The following is a 19,375-nucleotide window of genomic DNA, read 5'->3' on the forward strand; positions in this document are numbered from 1 at the left end:
GGCTTATCACTCTCCATTTCTTTCTCTCTAGTCTCTGATGCTCCCACAGACCTGCAAGTGCTAGAATCCACCCCCACCAGCATCACTGTCCTCTGGGATCCCCCTCCCGTCACTGTGCGCTACTACAGGATCACTCATGGAGAGACAGGTGAGCATCAGAATTGTTTAAGATAGTGATTTTCTGACATTTTCTACTTATATGGTGTCATAGTGGTGTAAATTTTACATTTTGAAATTGAAAAGAAAAAAGGCATGGTTTTCAGTTATTATTATTGTTGTTATTATTACTCTTGATTTTATGGATTTTTCAAATATTGGTTTATCACATTGTCATTCTTTATCCAGGAGGTCACAGTAACCCTAAGGAGTTCACAGTGCCTGGCTCTCAGTCGACTGCTACAATCAGTAACCTGAAGCCTGGTACCGACTACATCATCACAGTCTATGCTGTGACTGGTAGAGGAGACAGCCCCGCATCCAGCACTCCAATCTATGTCACACACAAGACAGGTACAGACACGCACATACACACACTCACGTTTTAGTGATTCTGTTTTCCTCTATTCACACCCACAACTTTCTCCTGTTCATCGTCCTCTCTTAGTTGTCGAGTCTCCCTCTGACATGGAGGTGATGGACGTGAAAGACAACAGTGTCACAGTGAGGTGGAGCCCCGCCCAAGGCCCAATCAAGGGATACAAGGTGACTGGAGTCCCCAAAAATGGAGAGGGACCGTCTTTCACTGAAGTGGTTGCTCCAGGTATGGTGTTCGACCAGACTTCTCAGTATGGAGTGTGTTGTCAATATTTTAAAGCTTGATTAGTTATAAACTTTTATTATTGGCTTCTCCATGTTGTCTTTTTTTATGTTTTCATGTCTTTTTCCTTCTCTTCTCCAGATCAGACAGAAATTACTTTCTCAGGACTGATGCCCACAGCAGAGTACATTTTGAGTGTGTATGCTCTTGGACAAGATGGAGAGAGCTCTCCTTTGGTTGTGAATGCTTTAACAAGTGAGTATACACTTTCTAGAGAGACATATGTGAAACATTGTTAGATAAACTTTCACTAACTGAAAAACACCACCCTGATCCTCTCCCTCTACTTCTACCTTTTTAGATGTAGACCATCCCAAGGACCTGGCCTTCTCAGACATCGACTCCACCTCACTGAGAATCACCTGGGACAGTCCTGAGGGAATTGTTACATCTTACCGGGTCTTATATTCAAGTGCAGAGGAGGGTGAAAGAGAGCTGCGCCCTGCTCCCAGAGGAGATGCTGAGTCCACTACTATCTATGGTCTGCAGCCCGGCACTGAATACACTGTGAAGGTCATAGCTCTGCACGATGACACAGCCAGCACACCACTGGTGGGGACACAAGCTACAGGTAAAGTTCAGAAATCAAACAGAAGACTTATTTTGGGTGAAATTTCTTAAAGGTGTAAAACCCTAGCGACTCAGTCCGTCAACCCCAAATTGGTCTCCTTTTAACCCTCTTTTTATGTCCTTTTTTCCCTCCAGCCATCTCAGCTCCCACCAACCTCAAGTTCACCCAGGTTGGCCCTACTTCTTTCACTATGCACTGGGCTGTGCCAGGTCAGGAAAACCGAATTAATGGCCTACCAGGTCTCACAGGCTACCGTGTGGTTGTGAATCCAAAGAATAAGAGTGGTCCTACTAAGGAGATCAACTTGGCCCCAGACACCACACAAGCACACATCTCTGGACTCATGGTAAGAGTACATGAAGGACCCTAGTTTAGTTTTTGGGGGGCTTTTTTATGTTTGTTTCAATGTTACTAGACTTTAAAATGGACTTGAGACATCCATTACAGTGAATATCCATTACATTGGAACAAAAGCATAATTAGGACAAATTCTCTGATTACTGATAAATTATAATGTGATGAAACGTGTTACATTGTGGAAATGCACACTCACATGTGCAGCAAGAATATGTGAAAGCATGTATACTTAATGATCTCACAAATCAGAACTTACAGACAAAAAGAAATATACAGGCGGATTTGTTCCTGTTGGCTACACATGCATAAATATGCACACAGTTATAACTGTAGCTGCTGTCGGTAACCTCAAAGTCAGCCACGTGGACACAGTGAGAGACTGAAGTCTCTTTGTTTTTCTTTCTCCTTTTCTCCCCTAGGTTGCAACTAACTATGAAGTCAATGTTTATGCCTTGAAAAACTCTCTGACCAGCAGACCAGTCCAAGGAGAGGTCACCACTCAAGAGAGTAAGTCTTAACTTAAAATTATGACAAATAAATGCATTGGAAAGATGCCGTGCTTTGTTACAGTAATGTTGCTTCAGACAGTTTTATCTCAACATTACATAAAAACTCTCTCACTTCTGGTTTTGCATCTTCTCACCCTCACTCTTCTCTTTTTATCATCTACCTCAAGATATCAGCCCCCCTCGTCGCGTACGTATCTCCGACGTTAAAGACTCCTCCATCACTCTGACCTGGCGCTCCAAGACCGAAACCATCTCTGGCTTCCTAGTTGAGGCCACACCCACTATCTCCTCAACAGGCTACATACCCATTCAAAAGACTATTGGCCCTGAATTGCGTTCATACACTATTACAGGTAAAAAGAAATAAGAATGCACAAACATTGCATTGTGAAAAAAAAATCATAACATGGCATTACTACTGTACATAGAGCACATAAAATCCCTCTCTAACCCGTCACTGTGTCTTCACTTTAGGTCTGGAACCAGGCACCAATTACAAGATCAACATCTATACACTGACCGGGAATGGACGCAGTGCACCTTTCACACTCACTGCCACAACAGGTAATCATTAATCTCTACCCTACACTGTCAGTGCCAAGAGTAGTACATTATTTTGAGTGTTATACGTTACATATTTGCAGTGATGGCAAGAAATGTATATTAATGTACTTATATTTTGATACTGGCAACAACAAAAGACTTCATCCATAAGGAATACATTCCAATATTTATTCAGGACAATGAAGTACGAGTTCGATCTCATTACAGCTTAATAAAGTCTGCTTCAAATTAAAAATGTCACAGAAATTTTAATATGTACAAGCTAGTATTGGTAAGCTGCAGAGGTTTTGTTATGCTCAAGTGTTAGTCGCAGTTTCAATTTGTTCACTAAAATAACGTATTATTAATGAGTACTTATTTGTCCATCTCTTCCAGCCAAACCTGTGGTCATCCCACCCACCAACATCCGCTTCACTTCCCTGAACCCCAACAGCATCTCTTTCACCTGGGAGCCATCACGCAGTCCAGGTGTTACTGGGTATTACGTCACCTATGAGGAGGCTGGGGGTTTGCCTCGAGAACTTACCCCCAGACCTCATGCAGGCCAGAGCTACGCCATTATCAGTGGTGAGTGTGGAGCATGAGACTTAACTGTGCACAGAAGAATGGAGCTTTCATGCAAATAAAGTGATAGCAAATGATAATTGTTTGTGTGTGTTTGTTGTTTGGTTATAGGTCTGAAACCAGGAACAGAATATGTCATTAAGATTGTCGCCCTGCAGAATGCTTTGAGAAGCACACCTCTAGTGGGCAAAGCCAGAACACGTAAGTACATCAGCATTCACCTGCGAGCATGAAAAGACTATGCAAAGTCTTCTTAAGTCTTCTTTAACCTTAATAAACAGTCTCTATATCATCCTTTCAGCATGGGTAATGAAGGTATACTGGTGCCATGGAACAATACAAAATAGCTGCTATTAAGTAGTCCCACAAAAATGTTGATAAAACCATAAAATACAACATTATCAGCTGTTTATATAACACACATTCAGGAATCATGCCAGGAATTAAATGAAGCAATCTTGTCTTTCCACTCCAGGCAACAGCTTGCTCTGATTATGCTTATTTATCATGACTGTAATGAACAATAACTTCCAGACACTTTTATGTCTCTTTTCCCATTTCTCTCTATGTTTGAGAGCTTTGTTCTGCTGCCCTCTGCTGGCTTTCTTTTCTAACTGCTGCTAAAGTAGAAACGCGGCATGTAGCCCTTGACATTTATATTCTTCCACATTAAACACTCATGTTAAGACATGGGAAAGCCTTAATGGGAAAATCTACACTTGTGGATTCTCAGCCAGAGGGTCAGATGTAGGGTCAATTCGGCAGCAAACCGCGACTATTTCCAGAGTTAACACAATTCAACCACTTATTTAGAGCAAAACATCTTATTTAGATTAAATCCACCTAGGAAAAACCATACAAACAAGTAGGTAGATTAAATCCACCTAGGAAAAACCATACAAACAAGTAGGTCCCATCTATAATTTGGATCAAATATAAACCTTACATCGATCTGAGCAGCCACAACTTCTATGGGTCTTAAATTTGTCTTTATTTTGGTTATCCTATTGAAAAAAAATTGGTAATAGACTATTTTAAAACTTCTTCTTTGCGTGTTGGATTATCAGCCCTGGGCAAGTTGATGGATTTCCTGTGTTAAGGAGCACAGGGAAAACACAACCATCCTGTGTTTTTATCTACTGAATGTTCAGCTACTGAATCTAGTGCATTTGCTTTGCCTTGCTTGCCTCTAACCACTAGCATATATATGTGTATGTCTTGTCCCATCAGAGCCTGCTACAGATCATCTTCTGGTCCCCGAGCTACCACAGCTTCCTGTTCCTCACCGACCAAGCACTGACATCCTGGATGTTCCACAGACCTTTGATGATAAGATGTAAGAACCTGCATAATCATACTGAAATTATTCATTTTGTCTTTTTTTCTTAAATATTTTCACATTTGTATCTCGTTTAAAAAAATAATTTCCTCATCACTTTTATTTCTGTGTCCAGTTTTGACTCCAACCATGTCCACTTGGCTGGCACTAGTGGTCAGGCCCAACCAGGCCAGCAGGGCCAGCACATCTATACAGAGTACCAGAACCTGGGACCTAATAACAGATTTAATGGCCCCTATGGTGGACCAAAAGAAGGCCAGAGACCGACTCTAAGAGAACCCTTGGTTTATATTCCTGTAGCAGGCCCTGATGGAAACAGAGTACCATTGGTCAAGGTACGTGACACTTAGATTTTCTTTTTTTATTTAATTCAGAATTTTTACGGATTCAGAATTAAATATCTTGATCAGAAGTTTAAAGAGAGGGTTGCTCCTTAATCAGGTTTTTAATATTTAATAGAAAGTGTATATGTAACACTACTGGTGATTTTATGACCTAACATAATCTCTCATTTGATCCTGTAGGTGAGTGATGGTTCTCTGCCTGGTCTAGCATTTGGTTTCCCTGACAATGAAACCGAGTTGCCCCAAGAAGCACAGACAGTCACAACCATCTCTTGGCAACCCATTCCTGAGACTTCAGAGTATGAGGTGTCATGTAACCCTATTACACACCTGGAGGAAAGAGGCTTCCAGGTATACACACGCAGACATAGTCACACACACACACACACACACTTACTACTGAAGATGTAAGAATCACTTATTAACTTTCTCTTCCTCCATATAGATGCATCTTCCTGGCACCTCCAACAGTGCCACACTGATTGGATTGACATCTGGAGCTTCCTATAACGTTGTAGTAGAGGCCATGAAGGGCGGGGCTAAAGAGAAGGTTTTGGAGGAAGTCGTGACCGTTGGCAATGCCGGTACAGTACTCCACACTGACAAAGCATGCTATTGTGTGTATTGTCTGTCATAACAAGTCAGGACAAGTTAGACCACATCAGTTGGTTCTGTTTTAAACACATTTTCTTCTTCTCTCCCGTAGTTCCAGGTGACATCCCCATTACGACCAACCGGGATGTGTGTTACGACACATTCACACAAACCTACCATGAGGTGGGCTCAGAGTGGGAGCGTATGTCTGAGACTGGCTTCAAGCTGTGGTGCCGCTGCCTGGGGCTGGGCAGTGGTCATTTTAGGTGTGATTCATCCAGTGAGTGGCTTAATAACCCTAATCCCAGCATGCCTTGCAAACACACCATAGAATTAGAAATCAAATAATTCTATGTGATTTTTTTGAGGAGGAATTTATAAGAGGACATATTATGGTCAAAACTGAAAAGACTTTGACTTTTTATGTTAATACAAAAAAAGAAAAAAAAAGAATTGATATTACATTGTACACGTTATAAATTCCTTAGCTGCATTTCAAAAGCCATAGAATTGTACAGTTTATGTTCTATGTGCAGCAACAGACAACAAATAAAATACCAGCATGGGCAGTCTTGTCGATGATAACTAGATCATTTCATCTGTAGTCTGCCTATGTTGGTATCTCTGCTCTGCCTTTTAAACTATGAAAACAACAACACAGTAACAGGGGGAAATGCTAAGCTTAGCTAACTGGCCAGCATCAGTCTCAGTTATTTGTATTGTCCATATCACTAACACGACAATACCAGAAACTGAGGTCACCATAGGTTCAATGGCATTTCATTATGTCTCTATGTGTATGTGTGTACCCACTGGGACAACTTGTATATTCAACTCTTGCCCTGTGTGATCTAAAGGATGTAATCACATGATATTTGAAGATGTATGTCTGTTTTTGCATCACTTAGGATATTGTGTTTTATGTGATTGTGAATTTCGCTGTGTGAAAACGATCCGTATCTGTGAATGCTGTTTATCTTTCTCTGCAGTGTGAAGAGGAGACATTTAAACCTTACATTACCTAATGAACTTCTCTCATATGTCGCCATTTCTGAACCTCTTCCTCCTTCTTCTTCCCATCCTCATACCTTCCTCCTCTCCCTCCCTTGCTCCTCACTCCCTTTATTCTCTCTTTGCTCCTTTGCTCTTTCTACCTCTCTGCCCTCCTTCAGAGTGGTGTCATGACAATGGTAATAACTACCGCATCGGCGAGAAGTGGGATCGCCATGCTGAGAACGGTCAAATGATGAGCTGCACCTGCCTGGGCAACGGCAAGGGAGAATTCAAATGTGAACCTCGTAAGTATAGACCGGCACAAAAACACAACTAGACTTATACACATTTGGACGTTAGACCTGCCGTATTATGATACAGGATAATTCTGTTTGATTACATTTAGTATGTTACACATCATGCAAAATGTGTCTCTCACCTTGCAGATGAGTCGACATGTTATGATGATGGAAAAATGTACCAAGTGGGAAACCAGTGGCAGAAGGAATACCTGGGTGCAATCTGTACCTGTACCTGCCATGGAGGACAACAGGTGTGTAACTGTGCCCTGCTGGATAATGTTGACAAGTGCAACGGCAAATTCTCTGTGTGTATTACCATCAGAACTGCGTTATGTGGTCCTTGTGACGAGAGTCTTTGTTTGTCTCACCCCCTTTTAGGGCTGGCGTTGTGAGAACTGCAGAAGGCCAGGAGGACACACTGAGGTGGACGCTGACCTCCTTCAACCTGTTAGCTCAGATGTCTTCGACCGGTACAGAGAAAACGCTCTGCGTAAACTGGTCAGTGTCTCACTATATTTTTATATATAGTTTTGCTACTAATATTCTGCTCTGAAATAATACAAATAAATGTATATTATTAGTCATAGATAATCACATATATATATAAGTGGGAGATTGTTTGTAAAGTAGTTTTACATACGCCTTTATTTAGAGGATGTTTCTATGAATCCAATTATTAATATCGGCTCTTCTCTTCTTTGCTTTCCAGAACATCCAATGTCCAATTGAATGTTTGAGGCCAGACCTGCTTGCAGACGCTCACAGCCCCTCAGAGTAGAGAAGAGGGTAGCATAAGTAAAGGAGGATGAAGAAGTGAGACCCCTTACAGCATCGCTACCACTTCAAGAAGGAAGCCTCCTCCTGCTTCCCTTTTTTTAAAAGAAGAAATTTCCATGAGATCTGTGCCTTTTTTTAAAAAAGGTTTTTCCCTCACCAAATTTAAGTGCCTTAATAAGACTTTTTTTCTACATCGACCTCTGTGCCTTTTCAAAGATCTCTCCAACTTTTCATGTTCGTTGGATCCTTTCTTATTCAGTAGAAACAAGGATGTCTTCTTCCAATGAACACCAATCTGTCAGAGCACAAATCCTGCTGCTTTATCACCTTAAACCTGCCAACCCCAAACATACTGTTCACACACACACACACACAGGCACACATATACATACACCATATGCAGTATTGTTGCGTATTTTTTACTGTTGCATTAGGACTTATTTTTATTAAAACATTCCACCTTCCTTTGACCAAGCCAAAAACACACCACTACAAATGATTTTATATGATTGTCTTCCTGATATGTCTCACTGTGACTAATATATATTTAGAGAACATTTAGTTAATGATAGAGATGAGTCGTGAGGACGCGGTGTTAATTTTAAAACAATCACAAAGCCATATAGTATTTCCATCACTTCCCAAGACCTAGACAGATCAGTCACAGTCTGATCTAAATAAAATTGAGTTACAATTTTTTATCAACTTGAATCATTATTCTTTGCAATGAGGGGGATTACAGTTGGAAAAGCTGTACAATACTTAAGGTATCCCGTCTGTTTCTCTGTATGTCCATATATTTTGAACAGGGCAATGGTTCAATCAAAATTCAAAACAACAAATTTTCCTGAAAAAGATAAGCACTGTTACTTTTGTGTTGGTATTAAAAACATTGCCTAGAATATCAGTATAGGCTCTTGAAGTCACCATGTAGATGTGATTCTGTGATTTGTAAAATGGGTGTTTTTAAAGTACCTCTAAAATTAAAATTTCAAAAGCTGACTGACCCATAAGTTAAACTGTCATTTTAAAAAAAAACTCACCATTATTTCTAAGTGAAATACACGTTAGTTACATAAATGTTTGTATTATTTTTTTTTCTCATTTCTTTTATTTATCCCTTTTTATTCAGGCATTTGTTCAATGCTTTTTTGGGGTGTACACTTTATTTTTGATTAACTTGTTTTTATATTGTTGGTGCCAAAATCTGAACTACTGTGGACTCTTTTTAATAAACTGAAAAAAATCCAAACCAATTGTTGTTTGTTATTGTTTTTTGGGGACATTTTATTCCTATTCTTTCCTAGATGAGGATCATACACAGACTTACATTTTGTAACATGTCTCCATGAACCATGGCAAATAACATGGCATAATTAGACATAAATTTCGTTGTGATACCATGTGGTATAAAAACTTGAGTTAGTTTTGTCTGCACTTTTATTCTGAAAAACAAAATAACGGAAATCATTCTCCCTTGCGGAGATGTGGAATGCAAATGGCGTCCTGCCATTGGCTCTTCTGGGAAGTTTCCGGCTAAAGCGGCTATCCCTTCAGAATAAAATAACGGAAACGCAATTGAATACATTTTCATATTTTCGCGTGTACTGCGAAAGATAAATATGTTCCCACTAAAACCTCAGTGGTCTTCTTTTGCTGGTGTATTGTTAAAATGTCGTATCTATCTATCGAGCCTATATAATAGTTATAATATATATATATATATATATATATATATATATATATAGTATAATATGAAACTTAACATCTTAAGAAAAAATCTTAACAGGTCAAAAAGGAAAAAGAGAGGGGAAAGTATGTAGAAAGAAATGCCATCATGGCTCAGAAGGAAACAGCTTACAGCCAATTATTGGATAAACCAAAAAGGGCACAGTGAAGAGCATCCATCAAAATGAATTTTGGAGATGTGCTGGGAAAAGGGGAAAGAAAACAAATCAAGTTTTGGGTGAGTCAGTGAGGGAATAGCAGAACAACTAAAAATACAACAGATAGAATTCAGCCCAACAGTTCTGTGGACAACAAGACCAGAATGGATGCTACAAGAAACAAGCGAAGATCTTGAATTATGGAACATCGAGAGAAGAAATAAAACAGAGGACCATGTACAGGAATTTTATAACTATGCAGAGGGAAAGTATGAAGATTATGTTTACAGGTGGATTCAAAGAGCAGATAACAGGAGCAACAGGCACACAGCAATGGTGGTTTCCAGTCATCTTGTCATAATTTCAAAAAAGGACATCAGATCCTTTAAGCATATATGCGGTGGAGCTATATGTGCAATATTACTAGCAGTAGAATGGGTGAAGGACATGACGGACAGGAAAAAAGCCATATGTAGTGATTCATTCAGCACTCTTAAGCATTAAAAACACATCAGGAAATATTATATGAAATTCAGTTTAAAACATCCAGAGTGAAACACAACAGGGGAGGGAAATAGCTCATTTAACAAAAAAGCAGACAAAGTTGCTAAGGAGGCAGTAAAGAAAAAGGGAAAATTATCAAAAGCAGAGAGAAAAAGTTTAATATAGAGGGAAATAAAAAAAAGCAACATTGGAAGACATTTATATAAATTACAAAGTATAGCAGGAGAGGTAGGATGTTATGAAGATAAGATAAGAATAGAAGAAGTAGTCATAAGCAGAATAAGAATAGGGCACATTGAATAACACACTTAAGATAATAGGAAAACATCCAACTGGTCAGTGTAGCTGTGGGGAGAGTTGTGATTACACTGTGTCCTAGATATGAAAGAGAGAAAGGGAAATGATGAGTATAGGGCTGGAAATAATTTCAAGGATATAGTAGAATATGAAAAGTCTAGGGAAGGGAGGAGGATGCTTGTGAGATTTCTTGTCTCAACTGGGTTAATTAAAAGAATATAACAGAAGATGAAATAAGAAAGAAGTCTAGTAGATGGCTGTATATGCAACATTAAGGATGGGGACTGCCAATAAACACAAAAGAAAAAGAAGAAGAAGAAGAAGAAGAAGAAGGAGGAGGAGGAGGTCGAAATTATGCTTTTATTCTGAAAACCAGAGCGGAAGTGCGTTCTGTTGCCGCCACTGAACAGGCGAGGAGTGGGACACAAGTTAAGAGAGCAACTTCTCAACACACGACAAAATGGACAACGTTTGTATCGACAGTTTGATCCTGAAGCTCCACGACGTGGACGCGGTGAAGTTTGGAGAGTACAAGCTGAAGAGCGGCATGATGACTCCCATTTACATCGACCTGAGGGTGCTCGTGTCCTACCCTGTGCTCATGAACCAGGTAAACACGTGGTGATCGGCGTTAGGGACTTTAAACAGCACGCTGCACGACAGATACCCTGTGTTAAAGTGATGGGAGTTTATTTTAACCAACAGGCTTGAACATAGTCACTGAACCCGGACTTCAACAGCTCCTAATTGTATATATGTATCTATATGTATCTATATGTATATATGTATCTATATGTATATATGTATCTATATGTATATATGTATATATGTATCTATGTATCTATATGTATAGTATAAGTAGTATAGTATACTTTGAACATGATCATACTAAGTAAGTAAGAAGTGTTGATGCTGCTCTTAATTTAGGTAACTTACATAAGGTACTATGTAAGGCTCAGATGGTTCAGAGTTTGCATTGTGGTAAAAATGTGAAGACTATTGACATGAAATGCTAGAGTAAACATAGGTGTTGCCAGTGATAATTAAGATCACATTATTAACAACATTATAAAATGAGGAAGTTGTCCTAGAAATAGATTTTGTTTGGATTTGTCAGATTTTTCTCATCATGTCGGAGGTGCTGTTCACACATTATTATAATTTAATTGTAAGTGAATATTTACTGAAGGCTACAAAGGCAGTTCAACTTCTGACATGTTGGCAGCAAAGTTAAGATATTAACCAGAGGGGAGGGAGAGACGCTGCACTGTTGCAGGAAGAGCTGCTGAAGGAAGCTGTTTTCGCAAACACACTGCTGACAAAGTAGTTTTTTCACACATGTAGCTCATGAGATTTTCTGTTGTAGGAGTTGGCGCTCCCTGAGCAAGTCAGTCGAGTTTTATAAACGTCTCATGCCAGCGCTGAGGACTACCACGTGCCTTGTTTTGTCACGTAGCACTGCCACATTAATATCCTGACATTATTTATTTTTTCTTGTTTTATGTGCAGGTCTCAAGTCTCATCTACCAGCGAGTGCAAGACGAGGGGCTACAGTTTGACTCGGTGTGTGGGGTCCCATACACAGCCCTGCCTTTGGCCACCATCATCTGTTCTAGACATGAACTGCCCATGCTGATCAGACGAAAGGAAGCCAAGGATTATGGTTGGTAACTGGAAGGCTAGACAAAGTTTTGTTTACCCAAAATATGGCAGTAATATTTACGGTCTTGCTGCTGCTTGACTTTTAGAAATCAACATTAATCACGGATGGGTACGACTACAACTACATACATTTCGAGTGAAGTAGTCCTTATTCTTTGAAGGAGTCTATACTAGCCTGCCACAGTGGGGGTCACTGCAAGGGCAGAATTGTATGTTTAGTTGTAATAGACTTCTCTCAATGAGATACAGCACAGCTGACTGTGTTTAGGAAAGCAGGCACCATTTTGATCCTTACCATGGTCACTGAGGTCAGAGGTAGGACTGTCTCACTCCCTAGACACTAAAAGGTTCAACTTTTCCCTTGTTTTTAGACAATCAATAACCATATAACACAAAAACTATTGGTAGGTATGCTCTATATACCTTGACTCCTTGATACCATAAGAAACTCCTGCTCTCTATTGGTTGAAATGTTCACTTATGGGGCAGTTTTAGGTCACATGTCTCAGCTGGTTGTAGATAAGTGTGCTCTTTCCTATATAAACAAACAGTGGACATTGGCCCGATGCATAGACCTTGCTACGGCCCTTCAAATCTGATGATACAGTCCTAGAAAATCACTTAAGTCTTGGAAGATTGACTTTCTCACTCTCCCCATACTCATGGATTAGCTGTGTCAGAAACCTTTGCTCCACTGGGAGCCAATTGTCAATTTGTCTTACGTAACCCTGCTAGGAACCAAGCGTCTTGTGGAGGGCTCATTTCGTGAGGGGGATACATGTCTTATCATTGAGGATACGGTGACCAGTGGCAGCAGCATCCTGGAGACTGCTGAAGTGCTCTACAAAGGAGGACTGAAGGTGCAGTATCAAAATGGGTTTTATTAGAGATGATAATCCAACATGGATGCTTTTTTTGAATGAGCACTGTAAAGGTGGTTGAAGTCCACTAAGCGTAGTAGTTCCGCCTTATAAACCTGGACATGATCGTAACTGTCTATTGAAATCTTCATTTGTTCAAGGTGACGGACGCCATAGTACTAATGGACAGAGAGCAAGGCGGCGTAGAGATGTTGGCTTCTCAGGGAATCAAACTCCATCCCATCATCTCCATGTTCAAATTGCTCAACGTGCTGCTGGCAGCCGAACGCATCGACGACCAAACCGCACAAAGTGTTCGCAAGTTCATCCTGGACAACAACACCTTCAGGTATGTGTTTTTAAATGGGATTGATGTATCAGTAGCCTGATTTTCTTTATAGAAATGGGTGCTTGAAGTCATTTAGATCTATAAATTCTGTTTGTATTTTTCATGTATAGGGATTTCTAAATATAAAATCTCTAAACTCTTTCAGCCCCAAGGAGAAGAATGGCAGTGATGCCCCTGCCACCAAGAAGCCATGTATGGAAGAGAATGTGGAGCTGAGCTATGCAAACCGAGCCACATTACCAAGTATGAAGTCTTTCAACTAGCTCAAATGGTCCAGGACTACTATATATATATAATATGAAATACTTTCCATTCTTCGTCCTGGGGGTTTGATTTTCTGAGATTGTGCCATTTTAAATGGTGACTGTTGCATTTCAACGCTCTTCATCCAGTCTCTCCTTCCTAACGTCTGCAGATATTCACCCTCTGGCATCAAAGCTGCTGAAGATCATGGAGGAGAAGAAGTCGAACCTCTGTGTGTCTGCTGATGTGACGAGCAGCGAGGAGCTACTTCAGCTGGCCGACTCTTTAGGTCCGAGCATCTGCATGCTGAAGACCCACGTAGACATCCTAAAGGTTGGTGTTAAACCAGTCCATATTTTACAAGAAGACTATTGTCGGAGCAAACAATTTAATGTTCGTCACGTGTCTGCTAACAGGACTACACAGCAGCCTTCAGCCAGAAACTGCAGGCTTTGGCTGAGAAGCACAACTTCCTCATCTTTGAAGATCGCAAGTTTGCCGACATTGGCAACACGGTGAAGCATCAGTACGAAGGTGAGAAGATTGAACACATTTTTGTTTGTTCATTCCAAATCTTTGTCCATAAAATGACTTTTAGGAACTGTTTTCTTGTAGCTTAACTGTGTATTTGTGCATCTATTTCCCAGGTGGTTTGTACCAGATCTCATCTTGGTCCCACATAGTGAATGCCCATGCTGTACCAGGGCCCGGGGTTGTGAAGGGTCTGAGTGCTGTAGGAAAGCCTCTGGGCCGAGGCTGTTTGCTCATAGCACAGATGAGCTCCCAGGGGTCACTGGCTACTGGTGAATACACAAACGCTGTGGTAAGCATGATAAGCAATCTGCAAGTTTACTCAATTAGGGTTACCTTCTTCTTCTTCTTCTTCTTCTTCTTCTTCTTCTTCTTTAACTCTGGTTTCTCTGTTTACAGCTGCAGATGGCAGAGGAGCAGTCAGACTTTGTGATTGGGTTTATCTGCGGCTCTAAGATCAGCAAGAGACCAGAGTTCATCCACATGACCCCTGGAGTACAGATGCAGGCTGGAGGTAAACTTGATTACATTTTGATCAGACTTACATTTGTTAGTAATTTGCATTTTTCCTAGACATGTTGTCATTTACATTAACAAGTTTAGATTTATGTTTACTTAGAATAAATCTTTGAAATTGTGTCTTTTCAAAAGGAAGATTCTGCCCTATTAAATGCTCATACACAAACATAGATGAATGCATGCACACTACACTACATCTTTAATATTATGAATCCGTGATGTCCTTGAGTTTTAGGGGTGCATTTTAGATGCATTTTAAGTTATAATGTGCTTATATTTATTTTAGTTCCATAAATGTTGGACGTTATTGATATTAGGGATGTCATTTCACACCGTTCAGGTGACAAGGATGCAAACATGCTCTGATTAAAACTGGGAGTCAGAACTTAAACCTCACTGTTTCGCTCTTTCTCTGTCTAAATACAAGGTGTGCGGACTTAAGTGCTGTAGGATTATTTTATCTTTGATGCAAAAACCTTTCAGTCTGCTCTCTTTCGTTGTTGTGACCTGTCTTCACCACAAGGAGGAGCTGTATTACAAGAAATGATTGCTGTGAATCAAGTCCTCCTCATAGTCCTCAAAAACCTCCCTCTTTCTCTGTCTCTCCTCCTCACCCATTCCTCCCACCTCCCCGTGTCTGCCTTTCTTACAGGTGATGTGTTGGGCCAGCAGTACTCCACTCCGGAGGAAGTCCTCTGCAACAAAGGCTCTGATGTCATCATCGTCGGTCGGGGTATCCTTGAGGCTCCTGATAGGCTGAAAGCTGCTGAGTCATACAGAAAGTCAGGCTGGGAAGCGTACACAAAGAGACTGGGCCGGTGTGAGCAATAGGAGCTCTGGAGCCGTAATATGTTACTACGTCTAATTTGAAATTGAAGCCTTCGGTAACTGTAATACGGACCTCTGCTGATGACCTGGAAAAATCATTTTATTTTTTATATTTTCAAGGAGCCCTCTTGTGTGCATAGTCGTATACATAGGATAATTTGTAGACCACACTGCCACATCCAAATGCACACCTGTTCCTACACAACCATGTGGTTTATTGACATTGTAACCTGGCAGGTGTGGGGGATCGGACACTGCTGCTGAACATATGCAAATCTGCTCTCTTCCTTCTGTCCTAATAATGAGCAGCTTTTTAAATGTGTTCCTCCGATGCCCGCCTGTTGCACAGTGCACAACTTGACCTAAAGTTCATCTGCTAAGGTGCTTTTGACCAGGTTTGAGCAGACTTTAGATAAAATGGTGTTCAGTGTTTCTTTCTTTGACTTCATTCCTCCTGTCCAGGTCCAAAACGTGCAGAGTTTATAATAGCTAGTTTACAAATTAGGTGGCTGCTAAACTCTTGACGTAGCCAGAGGATTTGTTTGTTAAAGCAGGAAGACATGGTGTCATTCCCTGGACAAAGACTACTGCTTCTTAAGTCAAGGTGAAGCTTTTCTTTGTTACAAACCCACCATTCCTGTGTATGTTGAAATACTAGACCAGGGTTTGTAGTAGAAATAACAGAGGGTACAAAATAGTTTTTAATTGTTATTGAATATTTGGATTGAAATTCAGGGCATTTTCCAGCACACAGATCTTTTTTTGTGGATCGCTTTTCACAAGATCACAGACTCACTCTGACAGCTCGTTTCTGCTGGTCGTGCATGTTGAGCCCTGGCTTCTTCACTATCAGTATTGAGTTGATTTGAACTTGTATGCACATTAGGTTAATTTCATAGCAAGTGAAAGAACCTGGTTAGGCACAGATCAGTTATAGGTGACAGTATTTTGACTGATGTGACTATGCTTTTTAAACGGTAACACTTAACACTGTGAATCGGTTACAGAATGATGTCTTATGACTTGCCTGATGGATTTCAATCCACTGCTTTATTTTATTTTTATTTCTGATTGTAGCCAGATCAGTTGCCACAACTGTCTTAAGTCTGATGTCTGCCGTCCATGTTGCTTAACAAAAAAAAATAAGAAATGCTGACATGAGGCATTTCTAAAAGGGATGTGAATTTCAGTTATGATGTGAGATAATCAGCGATCCCACAGAACCGGTCTACAAGTTGTTTTTTCATTGTTTGTCAACTGTCTCCAAAAAGAAAGTTGATGAACGGGTTTTGTTGAAATAAGAGAGAATTATCTTCAGGTTGTTACAACTGCCTGAATGCTGACTGCAGTTGAATTTTGTAAACAGTGTGTCCTGGAGCAATTGGCAGTTGTATTCGTTGCTATTAGTAACAGGCTCACGTGCAGTGAAATGACTTCAAGGTATTGTGGATGATGATGATATTGATTTTTTAAATGTTAACTCTCTTCTCTTACAGTGACCTTATTTAGCTGTTCCCTCCATGTACTTTTCCTTTGTGACTAAAATAAGAAATGGGATCAAACTAAATAAATAAATCTGTGGTGAAAACTTTACATAGGGAATTGCTGTAATATTATACTGCTGTGTAGGTGAACTGTAAATAAGCCTTCATAGCAGAGGTAAGTCTGCTGTGCTGTGAACTATGAATTGAATGAAAAAAAATGGCTTACCAGTGAGTCAGAACTGAATTTCAGTTTAAAGCAGTCAATCAAATAAACACAAATCAAACACAATATGAATCCCGTGTCTGTTTCTGGATTTGGATTGATCTTAATATTTCTCTCTAGAGCTCTTCACAGCTGTGAAGTACTGTGTGGTTTTGATTAACTGTGAAGTACTCAAACCAGGTTTAATGCAGTAAAAAATGTGTACAGACAATGGTTAATTATTTGTTGAAAAATTGAATTTTATAAATGTATACATATTTTTTAATAAAATTATAATCAATCATTAAATGTGCATTTATTTCCTTTTTAAAGGTCCAGTGTGTGGATTTTAGTACGTCTGTAGTTGGTGATAAGCAACTGCCTTCCCCAGTGTCCTGTTCCCAGTATGTAGTGGAAACTACAGTGGCTGTAGAAACATGGAGCTTAAACATGGCAGACGCTGTGAAAGAGGGCCCACAAACATCTGTAGATATAAAACGCTCATTCTAAGGTCCTAAAAACAGAATGATTTTTACATTTTTTAGGTGATGATACACTACTCAAAACATACTTCCTGCTATATTCCCTAAATATGACACACTGGAGCTTTTAAATCATCTATAAATGGGTTTGCCAATTTTGTAATAATTATATGTTTTACTGTTCTTTCATATCTGACATTTCATTTATTTTTTTCTATTTAAACTTCCCCTTATTGTCTCTGGATTGTGCCTCAATAAAGTTTGTACACTTGTGAAACAGAATAGTCGAAAACTGAACCATCAAGCACAGAGATGTCCTGACTTTTAATCCTTGGTATTAGTCATGCATGGATCCTTCAGTTACTATAATGCAACTCAACTGGATCCTTTTAATAGATATTTCCTGCCTGTTGTGCGCTTATCTTTTCATGCTCTCCGGTTTCAGTGCAGGTTTTCCGGATTCTAAAGTTTGACTCAAGATAACCCTGATGATGTCATCAGAGTTATTTTTCCAGACATGACAAATTGGCGGAGTGTGTCTTTAATTTAAAGACATGCAATAAGTTTGCAGCAGAACAAGTCCAACCCACCGAGCAATGGCAAGCTTTGATTGGCCTGCTATCATTGTTGTATGAAACAGCTTCTGTTGTGAGCTCAATTTAATTTTAGCACTTTATTAATCCTGCATGTGGAAATTAAAAAAAAAAAAAAGTTTCTTTGTTTCATCACACCTAATGGCCTGAACGCGCACACACACACCAACACACACACACACACACACACACACACACTGACATGCATCAGTGGAGAGATGGGCTGCTGCATATTCGGAGCTCCAAGCAGTTGAGGGTCCGGTGCGTCCGAGCTATAACCGACCACCCTTTGGTTCTATAAGTTGATGATTTGGCTGCTTTAACCAGTAGTTTTCTGTATTCTCCCTCATATAGATATACCCATCCACACTAAATTAAATTAAATTTGGCTTTTATAGCCAAAAATATTACCACACAGAGTTGCGCCAACTCCACAAATTGCCATTATTAATTCAGGCGTTGATGCTCTGATTTCCTCTTTGGGGAAATATAGACTACATTCATGTTTCCTTCGGGTGCCAGATCTAGTTTGAACTCAAAACATATTCCATCCACAGCGAGCTTTTTCCCCAAAGCTGTCAGACAAGGTGAGGCACCCAGCAGCAGAAAGTAATTTGCAAGGCATATGATATGGAAATGATGGCGCTGAATGGGACAAACTGAGTCGGCAGGTAGCTACGTTACAATGCGCCTTTTTGCAGACCAACTCAGGCTCAAAGGTCAGACACGTTGCCTGGCACACAGGAGGTGGAGGAGTAGTGATGGAGGGAAAGTGTTGTTAAGAATAATTCATTGTGTGTGTGTGTGTGTGTGTGTGTGTATGTGTGTGTGTTGGGCGCACGCGCGCGCACACACACACCCCTCCCCCTTTATGTCAATATTGGATCAGAGCAACGCACCGTGCGACAGGTGTCTGAGCGCGCCCTAAGGATCTTCTCTGACGTTTTCATGAGGGGTGGAGAGAGACATGATGGGTGGAGAGAGATAAAGAGAGAGAGGGGCAGAGAGAGTGACAGTCAGAGAGTATGTAGAGGTATAAAAGGTGTATACCTGTCACGAACAGCCCCCATTCAGTGCGTAAAAGGTGAACCAAACCTGACCAAGTTTGCGCATTTCGCCCTTGCTTCTCTTCTTCTACAGGTACGCGGTAAGGCTTTCCATTCGTTTTTGATTTCCTTCAAAGTATCCATTCTTTAAAGCGTGT

At 40.3% G+C, this 19,375-nt stretch overlaps 2 protein-coding genes across 2 annotated transcripts in view; both read left to right on the forward strand.

The window, feature by feature from the left end:
* The window catches only part of fn1a (fibronectin 1a), a 29,440-nt gene extending 20,453 nt beyond the window's left edge, over window positions 1-8,987 (forward strand). Inside the window, exons 30-49 of the mRNA XM_019262884.2 lie at window positions 32-148; window positions 346-510; window positions 605-760; window positions 899-1,012; window positions 1,119-1,388; window positions 1,523-1,734; window positions 2,165-2,252; window positions 2,422-2,607; window positions 2,729-2,818; window positions 3,194-3,385; window positions 3,494-3,583; window positions 4,613-4,718; window positions 4,837-5,056; window positions 5,246-5,416; window positions 5,511-5,649; window positions 5,772-5,939; window positions 6,832-6,957; window positions 7,099-7,205; window positions 7,333-7,452; window positions 7,664-8,987. Of these exons, the coding sequence (XP_019118429.2) occupies window positions 32-148; window positions 346-510; window positions 605-760; window positions 899-1,012; window positions 1,119-1,388; window positions 1,523-1,734; window positions 2,165-2,252; window positions 2,422-2,607; window positions 2,729-2,818; window positions 3,194-3,385; window positions 3,494-3,583; window positions 4,613-4,718; window positions 4,837-5,056; window positions 5,246-5,416; window positions 5,511-5,649; window positions 5,772-5,939; window positions 6,832-6,957; window positions 7,099-7,205; window positions 7,333-7,452; window positions 7,664-7,732 (2,906 nt within the window). The 3' untranslated portion in view covers window positions 7,733-8,987. The remainder of the gene's footprint in view (window positions 1-31; window positions 149-345; window positions 511-604; window positions 761-898; window positions 1,013-1,118; window positions 1,389-1,522; window positions 1,735-2,164; window positions 2,253-2,421; window positions 2,608-2,728; window positions 2,819-3,193; window positions 3,386-3,493; window positions 3,584-4,612; window positions 4,719-4,836; window positions 5,057-5,245; window positions 5,417-5,510; window positions 5,650-5,771; window positions 5,940-6,831; window positions 6,958-7,098; window positions 7,206-7,332; window positions 7,453-7,663) is intronic.
* Window positions 8,988-10,797: 1,810 nt separating this feature from the next.
* umps (uridine monophosphate synthetase) lies at window positions 10,798-17,183 on the forward strand. The gene is made up of 10 exons (XM_010731667.3): window positions 10,798-11,028; window positions 11,928-12,081; window positions 12,816-12,940; window positions 13,102-13,289; window positions 13,435-13,532; window positions 13,705-13,865; window positions 13,949-14,066; window positions 14,180-14,355; window positions 14,463-14,577; window positions 15,235-17,183. Exons 1-10 carry the CDS (start codon window positions 10,879-10,881, stop codon window positions 15,411-15,413), a joined length of 1,464 nt encoding a protein of 487 aa, XP_010729969.1. The 5' UTR covers window positions 10,798-10,878; the 3' UTR covers window positions 15,414-17,183.
* Window positions 17,184-19,375: the final 2,192 nt, after the last annotated feature.

The sequence above is a fragment of the Larimichthys crocea genome, chromosome XVIII (assembly GCF_000972845.2).
Source record: "Larimichthys crocea isolate SSNF chromosome XVIII, L_crocea_2.0, whole genome shotgun sequence".
In the NCBI taxonomy this organism is placed as follows: Eukaryota; Metazoa; Chordata; class Actinopteri; family Sciaenidae; genus Larimichthys; species Larimichthys crocea.